This window comes from Carex rostrata, chromosome 12 (assembly GCF_964058835.1).
Source record: "Carex rostrata chromosome 12, lpCarRost1.2, whole genome shotgun sequence".
Lineage (NCBI taxonomy): Eukaryota > Viridiplantae > Streptophyta > Magnoliopsida > Poales > Cyperaceae > Carex > Carex rostrata.
Window position 1 is genome coordinate 1,912,255 of NC_135929.1, and position 21,491 is coordinate 1,933,745.

Sequence of the window (21,491 nt, forward strand, 5' to 3'; positions counted from 1 at the left end):
AAATTAGAAAATAATATGCATACCTTTTCCATTTAGTTCAAAGGACTTGGCCCTCTGTCATTCTTTCTTCGAAGGCAATAAGGGAAGAAACAAATATTATTCTGGCAGAAAAGTACATTATTCATAGTTAACAGAGTATGTAGGTCATGGATAGTGTTAGTTTATGTAAATAAATAAAATATTGTATTGTATGTACTATGTTTTATTTTTGCTTACCATCTGCATTGTTTTTCTTATACTTCATTGTATATTAGGTACTATGTTTTTCTTCCCTATACTTTTATCTCCATTATCATCGTCGTTCAATTAATTAAAATAAAAAGTATCATTGCCGAAGCAAAGTGAGGCATTCAACTAGTTAAACTATATGCTAAATTAATTTAAAAATTTATAATTTTTACATGTAAACACATAAGTGAAGTTGATCAATTTTAACAATTTGAATTTACCATTTGAAATAAAAAAAATACGTTTTGAAGTTAAACTCACTAAGATACTTAAAAACACCCTAGTTCTACTCAACCTATATCATCAAAATTCAAAAAAATATCACGACCCTTGAATAACTTTGAAATTCAACGGACAATGGGTAAAATTGTTTCTTAGTTCTACCAGTTTCTTTATTTTTTTCGGTTGAAAACCCTTAAGCAATTGCATTGATATAAAAAGTTACAAATTAGCTGTTACATAAGATTAGACAACTAGTGTTTATGAAAATATATAGCTAAAAAAAACTAAAAATGCACAGGGAAAGGCAAAGAGGTCCACAGTAGGTTGTTCCACCTCTTAAATAACACGCACGTCTGCACCGCCTCATCGGTCATGAGTAGCCCTAAGATAATGAGAAGTAAATTGTCCGACAAATTACTTACGTAAGTGCAAGTGATGACCAGAACTAAAGACTAATAAAAATGATGAATTGTAACAAATGTTTTTCTGTTCAATTACATTTCCTAATCATCCATTACACACACACACGCATATAACATATAACATATAACATATAACATATAACATATAAGAAATGCTTTAATTAAGTACATGCATCTATATGATGTACATATGATTCATCGGGTATTTATTAAAAACATGAAGTAACATAAAAGTTTTAAGTTCAAATTCAGAAGTGGAGATCAAGGTGGAGAAGGTGGATAAAGCACAAGAGCAGCAAGCAAGCACAAGAGGCTCAAGAGGTACAAGAGGAGCAAGCACAAGAGCTGGAGAAGGCACAAGAGGTAGAGAAGGCAGATAGAATAGGCACAAGAGGAGCAAGCTTACGAGCAGTACATAAATTAAGTAGTAACATCTCTTTCACTCATATATATATGCTACTAACAAAATCGAACATTGCACCACCTGAGGGCAATGATTATTCTCCTCCTGATGATGATCAATTAATCTGCCTGTTTAGCTAGGAAAATAAATCATGTTTTGGATTTTGTTATCAGTGATGGTGATTAATATGTGTTTGTTTAGGAACAACAACTCTGTTTTGGATTTTTTTTTATCAGTGATATCTAGCTAGGGAGTTCTTAATTTTGTAACTACTCTTGTATGAGTTGAATACAACTTGCATGTATTAATTATATATATGATACAATTAATTATTTCTGTTTATATTAATTTTCTATTCATATTAGCTTGTATGATTTTATATTATTTCTTGGTATCTACTATTGTGTGTTTTTTTAATATAAAAGGATGGATATATAATATATATATGTACGAGGGCTAGACCCTAATAAAAGCACAATTAAAAAATATATCCACATAAATTACCAATGGCTCAAAATTAGTTAGTAACAGATGACATAGCTAAAATAATAAAGAGACCTGCCAAATGCCAACGCAGTAAAACAAATGGTGTTAAGTGACATCTGCCGTAGGAGATAACATTAAACCCTAAACAGCGTCAAATATCAAACATCGTATGTAGGATCGCCATCGGTTCATTACCAAAGTAGATTTGATGGTGCTTCTACATTAAACAACTTATTTAATGTCCGGAAAACTATTACTCCCATCGGTTCCTAACTTTTGCAACCGATGGCGTTGGAGTTGAATGCCATCGGTTTCAGCTGATGACATATGTGTGTTCATTTCCTATCGAGGCGATAAGCAACGGTTTGGAATCCGATGACAGAACACAATTTCAACCGATATAGAAGTGTTTTTCTCTAGTAGTGTTAGAATTGTCATGAATGTGCTGGAATTCTCTAGAAGTCATATTATGGTCTTCTAGGTTGTCTTGAAAGATGAAAAACGTGCGTAGAAAATAGAGAGAGTTTATGAGAGAATTAAATGTCATTTAGTAATATTAGAGTGCTTAGAAAGTTCCTATGAGTTTATATAATGTGTAAGGAGTCTTTTGAATGTAAGAGAGTAATAGAATATTGATAATAAAATTAAATTTTCTGCTATAGAGTGTTATATCTTCCACTACTAAATATATTAAGTATTGTCTCTATATTAAATCGATCCTATCAAAATTAACTTGGTCACGGTACTGTACGATACGAGACCAAAATCACAGTGTGTTAATCACGGCACGACATGTTTTTTCCACTCTATCCAACGGGCCTCATATTTTTTCGAAATCACCAAAAACTATGGTATTTGTTTTATGCTAGGAACAAAAAATTCAGCAATTCTCGTATATCATTTCATTTATTCATTATTTTTTTTTGAATAGAACTAGGGTGTTTCTAAGTTCACCAATTTTTTTGTGAATTCAACTCTAAAATTTATCATATTAACTTTAGATGATGAATCCGATCCGTTAAGACCATCTATCTTATGACTTATGAGTGATACGTCTACATGCAAAAATTTTAAACTTCCGAATTAATTTAGTATAAAGTCAAACGATCAAAATTAGAAGGTTTATCAATTTCAATACATTCATGCTTTTGTTATACTAGTTACACCACTAATTGCTCGAAAACTGAAAATAAATGCGATTAAAAGTAAATAGATGAGTTTAGAGAAATTTGACACGTGTGATGATAGCGGAGTTCGGCAAAACAAAGGCCTACGTCTCCGGGGCGTCACAACCTCTTCTAGGTGCGCCTTTCTATACCCAACGAGAAATGTTTACAACTTGTGAATTGATGAGCCCTTACAACCAAGGGAAGTCACACGACCAACTAGAGATGAGAGCCGGCGAGCCCTTACAACCAAGGAAAGTCACACGGACAACTCAAGAAGAGAACGAAGTTTCTAAATCAATGTTCGCAAGAGAAACACTCAAAAGCTCACTCTAACCTAATATAACTCAAGATTAGTGAAGTGGATTTGAGATTGTTTAAGGGATATTGAAGTTTTAAGCTCTCACAATAATGGAGGAACTCAAGCTCACAGAGATCTGGCTTTTTGAAATTTGGGGCGGCTGAGTTCAAGTGGGGAAGAGACCTCACAACTCTATTTATAGAGACAGCTTCAGAAAGAGCAATTTGACTGAAAATGTTACAGACGTTTGTTAAAACGTTACAACGTTTTAGTTCAAAATACGATTTAGGGTTTTTAATTTTCTGTGAGCTCAGTAAAACGTTACCAACAATTGTAAAACGTTATGTAACGTTTTGCACTGTAAAAACTTGATCAAAATCAGGAATTTCTAAAGTTTGAAAATTAATTAAAACGTTACAGCGATAACTTTTTAAAACGTTACCACCTTTTTAAAACGTTACAACAATGTTTTCGATTTCTTTGACTTTGATCGAGTTGTTTCATAGCATTTTCTTAAGGTATAATAGTTATAAAGTTTTACAAACATTACCAACGTTTTTATCCTGTTGAAACAACATCAGAAACACTTTACCAACTTTAAAATATTACAAATTAAATTCTTAATAAATATCTTCATGATTTCTTCAGTTCAAGCATTCTACATTACAATTTCAATTCGGCTTGAACCTATATAATTCTAAAATAGAAGAAATCGTAAAATTCAATAATTGTATGTTTTGCAAATTAGTCAAATAGACGAAAAAGATTATTGTTAGAACAACAGTTTTGAATGTTTTATTTACCCCATGACTATATACAAAATTAATTCGAAAATTTTAAAATTTTGTATGTAAAAGTATCACTCGTAAGATAGATAGGTTTCAACAGTTCAATTTCGTCATTTAATGCTAATTCAATTAGTATTAGAGTTGAGTACACAAAAAAACTTGTGTACTTAGGAACACCCTACGTATACTCAATTTTTTTCAGCTTTGTGTTTTTGTTCCAACTTAAAGGAGTTGTTCGGCAAGGCTTCCTTAAGCCTCCTCAAGACTAAATGAGTCTCCTTTAGCTTCCTGAGTCGCTTAATTATGCCGAACACCGGTTCCTTAGTACGGATTAAGATTACCTCCTTTAGCCTCCTTTTGCCCGGATCTTAATTCTCTGCCCGGGTCTTAAGGCACCTCTACCCATTCCTTTAGCCACCTTAGCTATCACTCATGAATTAAGACAACCGGACATCGGTTCCTTAAGCTTCCTTAAGACTTAATCCTAACTAGGATTAAGAGGTGTTGCCGAACAGTTTGCAACCACTTTTTTTTGGAGAAATGCTACTTCGCTTGTCATCTGATGCCTTCCGGTCAAAATTAAAGTGCACATGCAATTGTAAATAGAATATACAATCTTGATGGTAATTAGTTTTAATTTTCCAAATGCAATTGTTTATTTTCCCCTGCTCCTAATGAACCAATGATGAATATTTTTATGGATATCATTTTTCCGTGTTCCTTTTAATTAGTTGCTGATTAATTGATAATTTTTTCTTACTTATCCTAATTGGAACATACTTCTTATGAATTTTTTAATAATTACAATATTGTTTCAAAGTATAGCTTTCACAAATCCAAGTTAATCTCCATCATAAACAAATTCGGAAAGTTTTTTTTTTTTTGGTAAATATTCGGAAAGTTAACTCATAGGAAGCATAGTCACAAGATTCGCAAATAATTTTTTTTTTGTGATGTCAAATCGAACGTCGAATTATTCGGTTGACCGAACTTTAACCGAATTAAATCCGAATAATTTACAAATTTTACAAATTTTATTAAATTTTTTATTCGAATAATTCTGAATCATTTCTGAATTATATCCTAATTATTCCCGAATCACCAATTTTTAATCAAATTGTACCGAATCTGAATAATTCACTTATTCACTATTACACAGAGACACGTGCATTGCACGAAATTGTGCACCGCAGGGGTTACAAAGTTCAAAATGCATCATCTTTGGCTTATAAATACTCGAGAAGACATCATTCATTCACTCTCTCAGCATTTAATTTAATTTTAAGGTTTCTCTGTCCTTTCTCTGAGCTCTTTCCTTCTCCGTTGCTCCTCTTCAGTTATTCAAACTCACCTCCCTCAAAACTGTAGCTAACTCTCCACCGGAAAAGCGAGATGGTGTATTATGGACTTGAGATCACGGCAAATCTCATCGGCCTTGACAGCCTCCAGCCACGTGGCGGAGTGGACGACCCTAACCACCCGTATTTCATCAAGGTACGTCTAGATCTCATATCACGCTTTTCTGTTTTTGATCTGTTTTAGGGGCTTTTTCTTCTAATTCATGATCCTTGATTTCTTTCGTATGAACAGCTCCAGTGTGAAAACTGTGGGGAAATCGGCCCGAGGTTTTCTTGCGTGATGCTCTCTCGAGAGATACCTCCCCCCAATAGAAAAGGAAAAGTGAATATGATTCAGAAGGTATGTTACTCTATTTCATACAGATTTATGCATTGCTTCAGTATTTCTAAGTTCATTTATGTATTTAATGGAAATATAAGTATTGTTTTTGCATATATGTCACTGGATCCGATTTCTCTTTGTTAGTTAAACTTGTTTCTCATCCGATCAAGTATAAAAACGGGGAATTGATTAACGGATGAGTTTATCTTTATTTTTTTTAGTCTTTTGGATAAAGGTAGCTGTTTCTTTTGTACTTATTGAATTTTCTTTACAAACAGAGCAGCTTTTTCTTTTATTATTTCTTGAATTTTCTTGACATAACAAAGCCAAAAACCTGACCATTGCATATCTGGGTTCAAAATGTTAAATCACATAAAAGGAAAAAGTAAAATAAGGGTTAAATTTAACAGGTGAAGCCTACTATAAACGTGCACTAAATGTACTTTTATCTTCTCTGATTAAGTAATACTGTGATAGTTAGTCTTCTTTTTCTGGCCAATTTGGGTAAATTTTCTTTAAAAGCCACTTGTATGTTGTATGAATACCTAATCTGTTTCTGAGACTGTGTGATAATTTTCTTGAAGATATGTGCATAACTTTTCAATCAACTTTGTGCTAGGCAAAAAGTAATGGTTGAGAGCTCTACATATCTTGTTAACTTCTTAGATTACTTGAGAGCATTTTTGGTCCATCTGCAAGCATTTCTTTGTAGAATAATTAGTTCTGAATTTATTCTTTATACTGAATTTTGTGATAGTCTACTTACAAGTAATGTTAATTTTGATAGCTTTTTATTGGTATGTTATTGTAGAATTTGCCGGCCAAATTTTTAAATTTATGTTGTATTGGTTCAAATTCAGAGCTTATTGAGTGTGTTGTCAATCAACCCAATATGGCACTAACCAATGAATAGTCTAATCTTTTAAGTCATAATTCTTTGTTTTCTTAGTGCCAGCTGTGTGATAGAGTTGGGACGGTCAAGATGATTTCTGGCCATGGAAAGCCATTGACCCGTGCTTTGGGAGAAAGTAGTAGATATGCTCAAATTATGGTATTTGAATGTCATGGATTAGCACCTGTTGAGTTCTCATTCGGTGATAGATGGAAAGCTCAATCAGTTAGTATTTCTATTTTCATATGTTATACCAATTTATTGTTGGTTTATTTAGTTCTGTTTGGTGGATGTTGCTTGGAATCTAGTTTATTAATGAATTGGCTTTGGATTTTTGAATGAAACATATTGTTGTCTGGAATCTGAGAAAAAGACAATTCTATAGGTTGTACTGGTGCAAATTAACCAGAATGTCTACCAAATTGGTTTTGTCCTTTACCTCCTCATATCCTAAATTCCTTGTTTTCTTTATATTCAGTGTGGGAATAATTGGACTATGTTCTTAGATTCTTATCAGTGCAGTATTCTTGAATTTTTATTCCATTCTAGTCTGTCATAAGTTTTATGCTTACATTTATTTGTATATTGTTTTAGAGCAAGGCTTTATGGGAAATAGATTTGTCAGAAGGGGAATTTCATAGTGATGATGAGAGAGTTCATTTGACTGGTCTCAAGGCTAAATTCGAAGTGGTATGCTTTCGTTAACTTTCTTTCAGACCAAGTACTGGTACAGTATACTACGTACTGTCATTGAAATTGATGTTGTTAGTATGTCAACGATTATTGTTTCAGTCAGTAATGGTGGCTGATATTTCATCAAGAAAATTATCAACATAGAATTGCTTAAAGTTTCTTTTCCTCCTTTTTTGGCTTGTGTTTCTGTGGCTTCCTTCAATGAAGTTTACAGCATCTCTGTCTTCTCTTGTAGTCTTCTTCATATTTCAAATTAAGTTGCCAAAATGTTATATTTCTTACAGGAATTCTCTTTGTCATGAAAGTGTAGACAATAATGATTTAAATATGTATTGTACGTAGGTGAAATGCTTATGCAGGTGCCACTAAACCTACTATTCCTATGTCCATCCTTGGTGAATAACGAGGGCTCCATACAATACATCAGTGCACATGAAAATACTAGCATGGCGTTTACCTCTTTCCTTATAACGTCTCTTATTTTCTGTTTAGCATATCTCACTATTATTATAAAACTTCTGGCTTAATCTTTTTTGTCAATATTCTGTTTTGATTAATAAATATAGTGACAATATACACTCCAGTTGTATTCTGCAATTTTACAATTCCGTGAGATATGTACTGGTACTCTATGCATCTTAGGTTAGACAGTTAAAAGTTCTTTCTTATCTCCTTGTGCTCTCTGTTTTTGCAGATTTATTCTTGGACAATGCATTTCTTTTCTTCTTCTTCTTTTTCTTTTTTTAGAAGCTTGACAGTAGCTGTCAAGATTAAATTATAAAAAAACACTTACAAACATTCATTATATCAGAAAAATAAATCTACTCGTAATCTGTTATCAATCTAGCAGCATAATATAAAAGTTTACTCCCTATGTTCTAGCAATATTTACTCCACATTGCCGATCAAATAGTTTAAACCATAGTCATGCATCTTAGATCAAATAGTTTTAAGATCTTGCTCTCCTCGTGCTCCTTTGTCGGTTCGGATTAAATTGATAGCTTTCAATTCATGTTTACTTGATGCATTTATCAAGTAAATACGATAGTTCTTTTTCTTGATTCAAATGGACTTGATAGCTTTCAATTCATGTTTGCTTGAGAGTCTTGCTCTAAAACAAATCTATTTTCCATAAACTCTTGCTCTAAAACAACATACAAATAAATGTAAGCATAAAAATTATGTAGACTAGGATGGCATAAAAATGCAAGAATACTGCACTGATAAGTGATAAGAGTCTGACAACCCAGTCCAATTATTTGCCCCACTGAATTTAAAAAAAAAAAAAGAAATTTAGGATATGAGGAGGTAAAAGACAACCAATTTGATAGGCATTCTGGTTAATTTGCACCAGTACAACCCATAGAATTGTCTTTTCACAGATTCCAGACAACAATGCTTAATTCAAAAATCCAGAGCCAACTCATTAATAAACTAGATTCCAAGCAAACAACAACTAAACAGAACTGAATAAACCAACAATAAATTGGTATAATATATGAAAATTGTAATACTAACTGATTGAGCTTTCCATCTATCATTAAATGAGAACTCAACACGTGCTAATCCATGGCATTCAAATACCATAATTTGAGCACATCAAACTTTCTTTTAAAGCACGGGTCAATGGCTTTCCCTAGCCGGAACTCTGTCACACCAGTCGCAACTTTCTTTTAATTTGCACCAGTCGCAACTCTATCACACAGCTTGCACTAAGAAAACATAGTAACAACAAAACAAAGAACTATAACTTAAAAGATTAGACTTTTCATTGGTTAGTGCCCATATCAGGGCAACTGACAACACACTCATAAGCTCTAAATCTGAACAACATAAATTTAAAAAATTTGGCTGGCAAATTCTACAATTGTATAAGCTACCAATTTCTGCTAAATGAGCCGGGCCGGCTCATGGGCTTTGAGCTGGGCTCTTGAATGGGTCAAATTGAGCTGAGCTCAATTCGAGCTAGGCCCGAACTCGGCTCGAACTCGAAATAAATCTCCGTTTCTCTTACCGAGTCGATCTGATCCGAGCCGAGCCGAGCTATGAGCTGAACCTTTCCTTCCTTCACTTCTCCCTGTCGCACCTGAGCTCGCTTTCTCGCTCTCCAATTTCGTCGCTCTCTCGCTCTTCAGTCTCCATCTGCTCTCTCGCTCTGTCGCTCTCCAGTTTCAATCTCCTCTCTTCTCTCAGGTGCTCTCTCTCTCTCTCTCTCTCTCTCTCTCTCTGAGCTGTTTAAATTGGATAGAAAACCATGATACTGATACTTATTTTATTTTGTGGGTTTTGTTAAATTACGATTAGGTTTTATTTTGTGGGTTTTTCTTAATTGAACTGGTACCATGATACTGGTACTTTAATTGTTGAAGTGATACTGGTACTTTTAAGTTTTAAGTCATATAAATTTACACAGTAAAGAAGTCGCTGGCACCTGAATGTCTTGCTGAACTGGCATTGATTGATCCTAAACGTCTTGCTGAAGGCGCTGGCACCATGATACTGGTACTTTTAATTTACTTTATTTATTAAGGTTTTGTAGATTATCGTAGCTATGGCTTTGACTTCTTTTTATGAAGGATTGAATTATGATGTAATTGCTTTTCTTATCTGGTCTTTCTATCTAATTCAGGGTTTCTTATGTTCTGGGGGCTCATTTCATAAACTTTTCACATGAACTGGTACCATGATACTGGTACTATAGACCTTGCTGAGTTGCTGTGCCTAACTTAGAGCTTATGACTATGTTGTTAACTTCCATGTATTATGAAAGAGAATTAGGGCATCAGCTGCTACTGTTTCATCGTCTGTTGATATTTATACCGACACCAAGCAGATTTTCTGGATAAACCTAGGTATGACGTGAAAACTTAAAGAGTTTATGAATCATATAGTTTTAATTGCTAAATTAAATTGGCTGTATTTTTAGGATTCTTGCAAATCTCCATTCTTATATTATGCACGTAGTTGTCCTGATCCGCTAACAGTTGAGATTGAAAGATGAATTTTCGAATTGAATATCAACCCTCCAATCACTTAATATGTCTTCTTTTGATTATGTACATCTATTTTATGTGTAGAAGTTTACATTTAATTAAAAACATGCTTGCCACACAGACTGTTACATGGTTTATCACATTAAAATAGAATAAATCCTTAGCAATTTGTTTCCTTATTTCTCCTTACACAGCTATCTTATATTATTCCAATTAAATTATTTCCTTATTGGGGGAGCATACCATCCTTGCTTCCTTAAATCCGCCATAAATTATATTATGTGAGAGAGATAACATGTTCAGAGAAATTAAGTATTCTTTGTTCAAATATTTAGTTTATTTAGATAAAAATTGGAATCGAGTCTCTCAATTGAAGATATTTAATTTGATTCGCTAATTGAGTTTCGAACATATAAACAAACTTTCACACGAAGCGCTATTATAAATGTAAATTATAAATTATGCATGAAGATGTGAATATGGTCATAATGAGGAAGTTAATAATTGAAATTTTTCATAATTTATATCATATGAACTAAAAAATATGGAAAGTGTCAGGGGTTAATATGCAAAAAATCTCAGTTAACAACTTCACATTCTCTTTATGTTGTATTAAATTGCAATGTATTATGTATATACAATATTTATCATCATGATCCTATTATTTAATGCAAAGTGAATACAGTTGTGAAATTTAATCACCAAAAATATCATGTGGAGAATCCGAAAGATGTTTAAAGGAGGAATAAAATAAATTATATATAAAATTTAAAAAGGCTACTGAATCAGAATCATGGGGAATGGTAGTGAACCTTTTATGGGTGGTTTGGTAGAGATTTTGTTTGATCTTTTTTCTTTTGAGGAAAAAAATGTCTAGAAATTAAGTCATAGACTCATATGGTCATCACCAGAGAGATGCAGAAATAGCAAACAATTATTTATTAATACATAAGAATCGTATAGTAATTAATTTAATTTTACTTATCTCCATTCTTATATTATGTATGTAGTTGTCCTGATCCGTCAACAGCTGAGATTGAAAGATTAATTTTTGAATTGAATATTAGCCGTCTAATCACATAATCTGCATTCTTTTGATTGAAGACATCTATTTTATAGTTTCGATAATGAAAATTGAAACAATCATATATTTTTCAGATTTTGTTTAGGACTACTATATCTTTGTGAATAGATGAATAAAAGATTTTGTGCTAGTATGAATAATTATATCTTTCCGATCTGCAGAGAAAATGAAGAATATCTAGAACTTTCGTTTAGAAAAATGATATATAGAGAAATTTTCATTGTTAAAATAATTTCCATCAAGAATATATATATAGAGAAAATCTTTATTTGAATTATTTAATCATATATTTTTTTTAATTTTGTCCAGATCATTTCTCCTCTAAATCATTTAATGACTTATCTTGCTTGTGGAGAAAATTAGATATTAAATTGCAATGATACTTCAAGATTTTTTTTTCATGTTATATTTGATTTTTTTTTTTAATTTGTTGTTGTTTTTATTGTTATTTATTATTTGTATTTTTTTATTTGTGTCTTTTATTTTCATTTAAATTTTTAAATTTTTTTTATGAATGTCAAATAAAAAGGTCTCTTCATATTCTATTCAATTTTATAATGTCCCGTTGCAACGCACGGGCACGATACTAGTAGACTGTTAGCTGCTCGGTCAAAAGAAAGAAATATAAAGTACACAAGTGAATTGGAGGGGAAGGTGCTAACCCTTCAGACCGAGGCTACTACTCTCTGCGCTCAACTTACCCTTTTACAGGTGCCCCCCCATTGCTCTATTTATTTCTGATGCATTCTGGCATTTCAGAATTCTGAATGACTCGTTTAAATTTCATGCTTTGTAGCTAAAATTGTTTTATAGGTCTCATTTATATCATGGTTTGATGTTCTAATTAAACGATGTCATGATTTAATACCAACACTTTCAGTATTGGATCTATTTACATAAAAGTTCTATATGATTGATAACAGGTACAGATAGTATATAATAGCTATAACTGATATATATATATATATATATATATATATAGGAATATGCTAGCATGCTATGCATAGCATAGAGCCCCTCCATGCAACGCTTTGGATTTCGACTTTTCAAAATCCTAACGGTCGATCCGAACCGTTCATCTTGTTCTCCATATTAATATGTGTTTGGGAACCAAATTTTACATTTTTTGGAATTTCTTTACTATTTCTTTAGATTTATTGAAAATCGCTGTTTTCAGCAAATCTGGACCATAAAAAAACAGCGATTTTCAATAAATCTAAAGAAATAGTAAAGAAATTCCAAAAAATGTAAAATTTGGTCCCCAAACACATATTAATATGGAGAACAAGATGAACGGTTCGGATCGACCGTTAAGATTTTGAAAAGTCAAAATCCAATGCGTTGCATGGAGGGACTCTATGCTATGCATAGCATGCTAGCATATTCCATATATATATTATTCTCTCCCTATATAGAGAGAGAGAGAGAGAGATCCTGTCAACCGTTCAAAACAGTAGAGTGCCCATCCCCCTCCCTTCTGGTGGCTTCCCTACTACCACCATCCCAATTACCGTAAAAACTGAGAAATCAATGCTCTCTAAACCTATGCACCTTCTTATTCAGCTTCCAATGCTTTTTTACACCTTCTGTTGTTCTTCTATCCACCTCTGAGGCTCTGATGCAGTTGAAATAAAGGTTGCTGGGTTAAAGAGGCTCTGTAGGTTTATTCTTAGTTTTAGCATAAATTGGTACTGGTACCTACTTTCATGCCCATGTAATTGATAGTATATTGAAAAAAAGTGAATTTTAATAGGCACTCACAATCACACATCTAATTCGATGTAGGTCTTGGCTCTACTAGGTGTGATACCAATTTTGTTTCTTGAAGAGGATTTGGCAAGTCATCATGAACTGGTAGCTTCCCGTTCATATTCCAGAGCTGGAATTGAGTTTTTTTCAATGTTTTTCTCTTCAGTTTGGGGCTATGTTTGATACTATCAGAATCCTTCTGAAAAGTTTGCACTATGCTTGAGTTGAATTAGATGTCAGAAATGGTCCAAGGAACTTTTGCTCTTCACTGTTTTCAAGTTTTTTTATGTTTTTGTTTATTTTCTTTACTGTTACATTTATGTGATTTAAATTGTTTGCTTCTTGGGATTTGAGTTTAGGGGCACATATTAGGAAATTTGAGCATGTTGATTCTCATGGATTTTAATTAACATTTGATTTGTAATGTGAAGATTGCTGAATTATGGAGAAGTTATTAGTTAATTTTTATTGTGCTGTGAAAAGTTAAAGTCACGCAGCCTTCAGCCCTTCAATCAAGCAGCTATTTTTATTGTTTATCGCTACATATAAGCCAGGAGCCGAGTTTTTATTGTTTATCGCTACATATAAATTAAATGAAAATCAGTGACTTATTCATAACTCACGGGCCACGGGCCGAGTTTTGGATCGAGCTGAGTTCGGGCCGAGCCGAGTCCAGGACCGAGTCAAGTTTTTAAAATTAAATTTTCAAAGAATATAGAGGGTGGTTACAATGCCTTGTGTTTTTTATGTCCTATACATCATGTTACACATCATGTTACACATTTTGTATTTTCGTTTTTAAAGTTTAGACAATTGATCTGAATTGTTCAACATAATCTCTTATATTAAATTGTGCTTGGAGAACAAATTTTATATATTTTTAGATAGGTATAAAATTACTGGATTTGGGTGGTCCGAGTAGATTTATAATATTGTATAAATTAAGTTTGAAAGGTCCGAGTAGATTTTATGTTTTCCATGGGCGATCGTTTAGCAATTTATATGTAGGAAACCAATTTTATCCCTTGTTATAAAAAAAAAACACCCGAACAGATTTATAAGAAAAAACACCCGAACAGGTTCTAAATAAGACTATATTCAGCTCTGAAATCCCACAGGTTTCTATCACCACCATGCATCTCAACACACTCAAATTTTTGCAAACTTCAGCACACATAATCACATCCAAAACAAAGTAATTACTAATTTCAAATTAAGATGGTCGAAGAGAAACAAAACAAGTATTTTTCACTGAAAGCCTCCGATTAAGATACCTCAAGTACCACCAGTGCAGCACTGGTTTCATACACACGCAAAAACATATTCAGTTTGAAACATTTAGCACCAAGGCTGACAAAGCAGAATTACCGGCAAAAACAAGGAATTTTTTGGTGGACAATGTAGTGTAACATATATACAACTGCAACCCTAATAGATGTGTGTCAAGTAGAAAGGTTTATAATTCTCCTTAGCATCTCAAATGCTCTCACCTGTAAGTTACTGATGGACGGCACCAATTTGAACATAACTTGTTCACCTATCATATATATCAAGGAATTAGAAGAAATTACTGCCGAGAATATTAAACAATAAAATGCAATTTAACATGAAGGAACATTTAGTTCTGTGAACACACTTCAAAAGAAATTCAATTTACCAATGGCAGGAAAAGGCAGCAAATCAATTCTGAAAATGTCATGCAATTCACCGAATCCACTATGATTTGTGTTGTAATTAAGAAAATGTACCAACATATAATAACCAACCAGGGATATTTTGAGCTAGTTCATCCTATGCTCAGAAGATAACTAAATCCATTTAACCAGCATAAAATGGGACCAAACAATAATAATGAGTGAAAAGTGTACCACTCTGAAGAAGGACCTAAGGTTGGAGACAGAAACAGCACAGTTACCATCCTCATCGTAATCAGCAAACTCCCCTCTAGACAAATCTATCTCAAATGTTGTCTTACTTCTTGTCTGAGAGCAAGAGCACATAAAATAAGTGCCAGGTTCAGTAAATGCCCAAATGATATTTGAAATACAAGAATAAGTTCAGCTCTAAGAAATGATTCGAAAGAACAGTATTCATTCTGGCTGATAGGTCATTTTGTCATTTAATTCCAACAATGTTTGAGAACTTAAAAATAGCATGAATGACGTGCGCACATTAATGCGGAGAGAACATTTCATTCTCAGAAATAATATAGTGATAAGACAAAATGGATCTACTCACTGAATAAAGGATATTAGAAGATTGTATATATAAAACAAAGTTCTCCTTAAATAGATCAATTAACCAAAAACTACAAACAGTTGTTTCATTGTTTGTTATTAATTTGTGGTAAATGCAGAGCTAAAATGTAAAGGGTAAAAATATGCATGTAATGAATGCCATAAGATTCAAGAGTATTCCCTACTTGTTAGGAACGGATCAAGTATATATAAATCCAATTCATACAAGCAGGTCATTAAGCATCATATACGATTAAATGAAAGAGAAAATATTTCAAGTAAAAGAAGTACAGATTCAGCTTTCCATTGACCACCGAAGGAGAACTCAACAGGTGACAACCCATGGCAGTCAAATATCACAAGTTGTACATGCTGATGGTTTTGCCCATGAAATTCAGTCAATGGTTTGCCCTGGCCAGAGATTATCTCAACTGTTCCTTCTCTGTCACACAGCTTGCACTAAAACAAAATATAATTCACAAATTGGAAACAGAGATCCATATCAGGCTATCAGCTCAAGGACAAGGGACAATTTTTTACATAATTACATATAATTTACAAATATCAGAAGACCAACCTCATTTAGTATTAGTAATTTAGTATGAATCCTAAAAGAACGTAAAAGTAAATTATGACAAAATAGACAGCATGACTGCATTAGTTCATAGTCTTAAAGAAGGACATTATATAACCTTAATTTAGAAGCAAATACAACTAAAAATGTAATTAGTCTACGAAAAATCTAGTAATAAAAGTTTTCTATCTGCCTAAAGAACCCCTCTCTATGCCATTATTCTAGAACTCTACACACATAAAAGTAATTCTTTATTTTTAACAGAAAAAAAAAGTGCTTTAGTTAATAAATTCAACGGCTTTAGAGATTTATCAGTGGATGAACTCGGTGTGAGCCATTTTATGTGTTTTTCATATATTGTAATTACATATAGAATAGGAACTTTGTAATTAAACTTTTTTATCAATACAATTGTTGGCATTCCACCAACCTTCAAAAAAAAAAAATAACAGAAAAAAAGTATTGCTATAAATTGAACATGGAAAAATGGGTAGGAATTCATTGAATGAATTAACTTGATAAGTTGATAGTTGAAAAAAGGGACATATATACATCCCATTTCCTCCCGAAATTTTTAAATATACCATTATACAAAAAAAAAAAAACCAAACCACCACTTTCTCTCAAAATTTCGAATTTTGACATGGCCGCATTCCCAAAATGCGACCACCTTTTTTTTTTTTTTTTTTTTTTGCTTTTTTCTCTTCTTTGTGCAGTTCAATTTGAATGGAAAAAAAAAACAGGGTGGCCGCATCCCCTAGATGCGGCCCAAAAGGAGGTGGCCACACCTGGGGGATGCGGCCATGTCAAAAATCGAAATTTTCAGAAGTTGTGGTTGTTTGGTTTATTTTTTTTGAAAGTATGGTATATTTAAAAATTTCGGCATTTCCTCTATTGATTGGTTATGTGTTAGTACTCATTTAATTTTGAGTGTCATTTCATATCTCATTGAAAACTGTCCAATGTGAACTGTTGTAAATGTTAAAACCGTTTGATTAATGATAAAAGTCGTTGCATCAAATTTCATCGTTTTATTTGCATGACATATGAATAATAGAGATTACATTCTAAATGTTGGATTTAATAGTGGCAAGTTATATTTGACGATTCTCAAGATTATTAAATTAATTCATTTTTGTTTTTGTTTTTTTAGTGTTATAAATTAATTCATTGTTATCCTACCCTTAAAATGTTAGTCAATCTGACTTGACAGACCTAAAAAGAAAGAGAGTGAATCAAAGCAACAATTCCTACTAACTGCTAAGGATAAAATAAAGCTAATTTGGATCCAGTACTAAGACACAGAATGTCCTGTTTCTAGTGTACGAGGAAATAGATATAAAATTGGAAAGAAAATAGATGCATACATAGAAAAAAAAGAGTCTAATATACCTTCTGAATCATTTGCACGGTCCCTCTTCCATTTGGAAGAGGCACCTGTTCTGACAGGCTTACGCAAGAAGGTTTCTTGCTTATTTCCCCGCAGTTCTCACACTTAAGCTGTTTCACAATAAAAATGTAGAATCAGAACTAAAAAGACTTGATGGATACATACAAGATTAAAAAGAAAGAATCAAAGCAGAAAAACCAGATCTACGCATACCTTGAATAAGTACGGATGATCGGGGTCGTCGAAACCATTGCGTGGCTGGAGGTTGGTGAGTCCCTCGAGCTCCGCCGTGATGAAAAGCGCAACATACACCATTTCTTTATAATTCGATTAAGGTTTAGCGTTTTAAGAAGCCGAGAGAGATGGAGTAGAACGCGAAATGCAAAATGCGAAATGAGAGGGCTTTGGAGATCGAGGAGGAAAATAAAGGAACCAGTCCGGTGTGAGGGAGAGAGCGAAGTGCTTTTGGGTGTTTGCATACAAAAAGAAGTTTTTTTTGCTTTCTGTTTCTCATGCGGTGTAGAATTCCGTGTAGCAAATCTCTGTCAAACGGTTACGGGTAAGATTGAGTGAGATTTTGGAGAATGCTGACCGTCAGATCTCATTTGACACGTCATGGAGCGAACAAGAACTGTACGATCGGAATCCAACGAACAATCTATTCTTATATCTAAAACCGCCATTCAAAATAGCCCCATCTCGTCCCAATCTTCCTTTTTTATTTGCCTGAGAGAAAACCCGTAGGCAATCTCCTCCTCGACGTTTGCGTCTCAATTTGTTTCGATTCTTTCTTCTACAACTCCAATCTCTCCTTGATCTGATTATTCTATTTAGCGCGGTACGCTCTCTCTCTCTCTCTCTCTCACTGTAGGGTTTTGATTTTAGATCCGGTCATCTAATTTGGTGCCTAATGTCCCTTGTATTCGAGTAATTACTTTTATTCGATATCGTATGCATATTTCAATTTAGTTTCAGTCATTGTTGTGCATGTTCCTATTTCTTGTTTTCTAATTATATTGTAGTTTATTTTGCATATTTTCGCCAGATCTGTCACTAGTTTATAGATCGAGGAGATTTCTGGATTATTGTTGATTAGAATTAGGCATACTCTAGCTGTTTACTGCTATTGCAATCTTTTTCTTTTGTGTTTTCAAATCTATTTTTCCTTTTCAGACAAAAAAGAATTAATCGAAGGGAAAGATGGTAGCCAATGGAGAAGCGCCAGCTAGGGGGAGTGCAGCAGCCACAGCAGGCATGCGCAGGCGCAGGACAACTGGCGGTGGGTCCGGCACGTCAGCCAGTGGTGCGAGCACCATGCTCCAGTTTTACGCAGACGAGACCGCTGGGCGCAAGATGTCGCCTAACACGGTCCTCATTATGAGCATCGGCTTTATTGCCATTGTTGCTGTTCTTCATGTGTTCGGCAAGCTTTACCGCTAGACTAGTGCTGTTTATTTGATTTTTGGAGGGTAAGAAGTAAACTAATAATATATTTCAAGTTTTGTTGAATGCTTTCTTGACCAGAGTTCTAGTTTTGAGCAAGGGTTGGGAATTGGGATAGATTGAAATTGATATTGACAAGGAGTTTGTTACCTATGATTTTGCTTAACTTTGAGAATATATTTTTCTCAGCCTAATTTGGTAAATCGGAATATTTACTAGAATTCGGAACATTTTTTGGTAGATACACAACAGGGAATGTAATCAAATAAAGCATGCGGGTTTTATGTACTAGAATTTGGAATATTATAGAGATCGATTTATTCAAAAGAATCAATTTTCCACAAATGTGGTTCAATTGAATAGGATTATGTTCGTAAGATTCACAATTGTGCTTGTTACGTGAATTATTCGCAAATAAAATAGTAAAAAAAATGCAATTTCTGTTGTGAGGGTTTCTTGGGGTTTTTTTTTTTGCTTTCTTATGGTATCAAATTATTTTCGAATTATATTCAAATTGTTTCTAAATTATGAATTTTTTTATTCTGCCAAACTAAATTCAAACTATTCATTTGTCATTATGGATACACAAAATTATAAATATGTTGGAATTTCGGATATGAAGTCAATTGGTGATGTTGTTTTGAACATCTAGATCATTTTTTTTATTCTTTTGAGAAAACATCAGAGGTCAAGCTCTCACAAAAACCTCAAAAACAAAACAGCTCGCTTTCGCTGTTATACTTTTCTAACAAGATCAATAAAATTTTCCTCAAAAAATCAATAAAAATTGTACGCCCAGGTTCATCTGCCTATGAAAAGATCTGATTATTTCCTTTAAAAAAGAAACCGATCCAGTTATTCCAAATCACGTGATAATACCAAGGTTAATTTTAGGTGAAATTGGTTAAATTACATATATTTTTATATTTCCTGTTGCAGGGAAATGCATTCAAAATTTCAAGTCAAAGGTCTAGAAAAGAGTACGAGGGAGACTGGGAGACTTATGTATTGTCTTCAAACGTTAAAAATAATCATCAACATATATTTTAGAATTTTTACTATATTTAAATAAAAAAGTTTATTAACAACAACAATTAAGTCTTTAAGTCTTTAGTCTCAAACAATTGTGATGGAATACAAATGAAAATTAAACGAAGTCCCAAAACTAAAATAATAATAATAATAATAATAATAATAATAACAACAACAACAACAATAACAATAGTAAAAATATAATAATAATGTCAATAATAATTGTAATAGTACTATAATAATACTAGCTATATTATGTCTACAATATAAATCGTAAGGGCTACACTCCCAAGTCCTATGTCTTTGACCACAAAATGTTAACTTTTACGCGCTCTTGTCTGAAACTATCTCTTTGAATAAATTACATTAATTCAAGTCCCATTTTACTGTTTCCTTTTACGTCAATTTTGACTGACCTTTGCCTCTCCTTATACTTTCGATACGACTTATAATTTCAGTACGCATCCGTGCCTCGGGTAGGGGTGCAAAAAGAACGGATATTATCCATTAGATCCAAATCCGTATCTAGATTTTTGCAGATTTGAATAGTTAGATACGGATAATTTGCGGATGCAGATACGGATATAATTTATATAGATATAGATACGGATACAGATACAATTTTAATTTCAGAAATGAATACGAATTCAGATACATATAATTATCTGTGTCCGCAAATTTTGATTTGACAGATATCCGTTAACCCATTTAGAGGTTTTCCCAAAACTCCACTTTTCTCGTCAAAGATTTTTTGAGTAAAAATGAGAGTCTTGCCCACATTTATATTAAGAAAAAAAAAGGTTCCATTACATTGAACAACGTATATTAGAAAAATGAAAAGCACCTATTGATAATTTGAAATATAGAAAGTTTATTTTTTCTTTTGCTTTAGGAATGTTATGGTTTCAATTAAACTTTTTTTACAATAAAGAAAGAGGAAAATTAGATTTCATTTCCAGAACCTACGACGTGATATACTCTGATCTGCTGATATATACAATGTTTAACGTCTTACAGTTTTCCAAAAAAAAGTCTATAGCAATGCTACAATTTTCGATTTCGATTGATAAATCTTTATTTAAATTCGTATTCAACACCTCAAAAAGATTTTTACTTGATGAGTTATTTATATTTGAATTTATGAGTGTTGATATTTCGTAGGTAAAGTATATATTTGTAATGACAAAATAAATTTAACATTAGAAAAATAATTGTTGTCCAGATTATATATCTTTTATGTACCTTTTCTAATAAGAAAAATAATAGTTGAAAAAAAATAATTTAATTTGTTACAATGTATGAATTATATTTGTAACACCGTGAACTTTTAAAATTCAGATTGAATTAAAATAATAAGTGGTTAAATCGAATAATATATATATACGTATATATTAAATTAGTGACGTGGATGGTGAACAATAATTATACGATTAATTGTGTTAAGAAAGAGGAGCAATAGGTGTTATATAAATCATTTAATCAATATCGAACAAGTGGGGGGTTTATTTTGCAAAAAATACCACTTACAAGTGGGGCCCCTTGTCATTCTTTTCTTCCCCTCCTTCCTTTCCTTTCCTGCGCCCCCACCCTTTCCTTTTCTTCTTCTTTTCCTTTGTTTCCGCCAAGAGAGAAAGAACGAGAGAGAGAGAGAGAGAGTGAGAGAGAGACACCCCGGTGACCGTTTTGCCCGAAAACCGAGATTTAAGAA

At 32.9% G+C, this 21,491-nt stretch overlaps 3 protein-coding genes and 1 long non-coding RNA gene across 5 annotated transcripts; 3 read left to right on the forward strand and 1 right to left on the reverse strand.

Moving 5' to 3' along the window:
• The first annotated feature begins 5,307 nt into the window (after positions 1-5,307).
• Positions 5,308-7,948, forward strand: LOC144562670 (uncharacterized). Its single transcript, XM_078311893.1, has 5 exons — positions 5,308-5,510; positions 5,607-5,714; positions 6,646-6,813; positions 7,183-7,278; positions 7,624-7,948. The coding sequence occupies exons 1-5, from the start codon at positions 5,409-5,411 to the stop codon at positions 7,648-7,650; spliced, it is 501 nt and encodes a 166-aa protein (XP_078168019.1). The 5' UTR covers positions 5,308-5,408; the 3' UTR covers positions 7,651-7,948.
• Positions 7,949-14,351: 6,403 nt separating this feature from the next.
• On the reverse strand, positions 14,352-17,748 carry LOC144563289 (uncharacterized). 2 transcript variants are annotated; one of them, XM_078312739.1, is made up of 5 exons: positions 17,522-17,748; positions 17,311-17,418; positions 15,636-15,803; positions 14,976-15,089; positions 14,352-14,644 (listed from the first exon to the last, which is right to left on the reverse strand). In XM_078312739.1, exons 1-5 carry the CDS (start codon positions 17,621-17,623, stop codon positions 14,594-14,596), a joined length of 543 nt encoding a protein of 180 aa, XP_078168865.1. In that variant the 5' UTR covers positions 17,624-17,748; the 3' UTR covers positions 14,352-14,593. The 2 variants fall into 2 exon arrangements, with proteins under 2 accessions (XP_078168865.1, XP_078168866.1); XM_078312740.1 differs by lacking the exon at positions 14,352-14,644 and adding an exon at positions 14,766-14,898 and having other exon boundaries at positions 14,947-15,089.
• Positions 17,749-18,013: 265 nt separating this feature from the next.
• LOC144563506 (uncharacterized) lies at positions 18,014-18,410 on the forward strand. Its single transcript, XR_013514369.1, has 2 exons — positions 18,014-18,146; positions 18,354-18,410. It is a non-coding gene; the product is annotated as an uncharacterized LOC144563506 (long non-coding RNA).
• Positions 18,411-18,508: 98 nt separating this feature from the next.
• Positions 18,509-18,817, forward strand: LOC144563505 (protein transport protein Sec61 subunit beta-like). Its single transcript, XM_078312992.1, has one exon. It carries the CDS (start codon positions 18,509-18,511, stop codon positions 18,746-18,748), a length of 240 nt encoding a protein of 79 aa, XP_078169118.1. The 3' UTR covers positions 18,749-18,817.
• The last annotated feature ends 2,674 nt before the right edge of the window (positions 18,818-21,491 follow it).

What these genes read in the sequence shown, in the direction of transcription:
- LOC144562670 (XM_078311893.1), top strand. Translation starts at nt 5,409, where the DNA reads ATGGTGTATTATGGACTTGAGATCACGGCAAATCTCATCGGCCTTGAC. An exon ending in AAGTGAATATGATTCAGAAG is followed by an intron (nt 5,715 to 6,645) that starts GTATGTTACTCT and finishes TTGTTTTCTTAG; the next exon opens with TGCCAGCTGTGTGATAGAGT. An exon ending in TCAAGGCTAAATTCGAAGTG is followed by an intron (nt 7,279 to 7,623) that starts GTATGCTTTCGT and finishes TATTGTACGTAG; the next exon opens with GTGAAATGCTTATGCAGGTG.
- LOC144563505 (XM_078312992.1), top strand. Translation starts at nt 18,509, where the DNA reads ATGGTAGCCAATGGAGAAGCGCCAGCTAGGGGGAGTGCAGCAGCCACA.
- LOC144563289 (XM_078312739.1), bottom strand. Translation starts at nt 17,623, where the DNA reads ATGGTGTATGTTGCGCTTTTCATCACGGCGGAGCTCGAGGGACTCACC. An exon ending in CCGTGCAAATGATTCAGAAG is followed by an intron (nt 15,804 to 17,310) that starts GTATATTAGACT and finishes ATTTTGTTTTAG; the next exon opens with TGCAAGCTGTGTGACAGAGA. An exon ending in TTAGGTCCTTCTTCAGAGTG is followed by an intron (nt 14,645 to 14,975) that starts GTACACTTTTCA and finishes TATATATGATAG; the next exon opens with GTGAACAAGTTATGTTCAAA.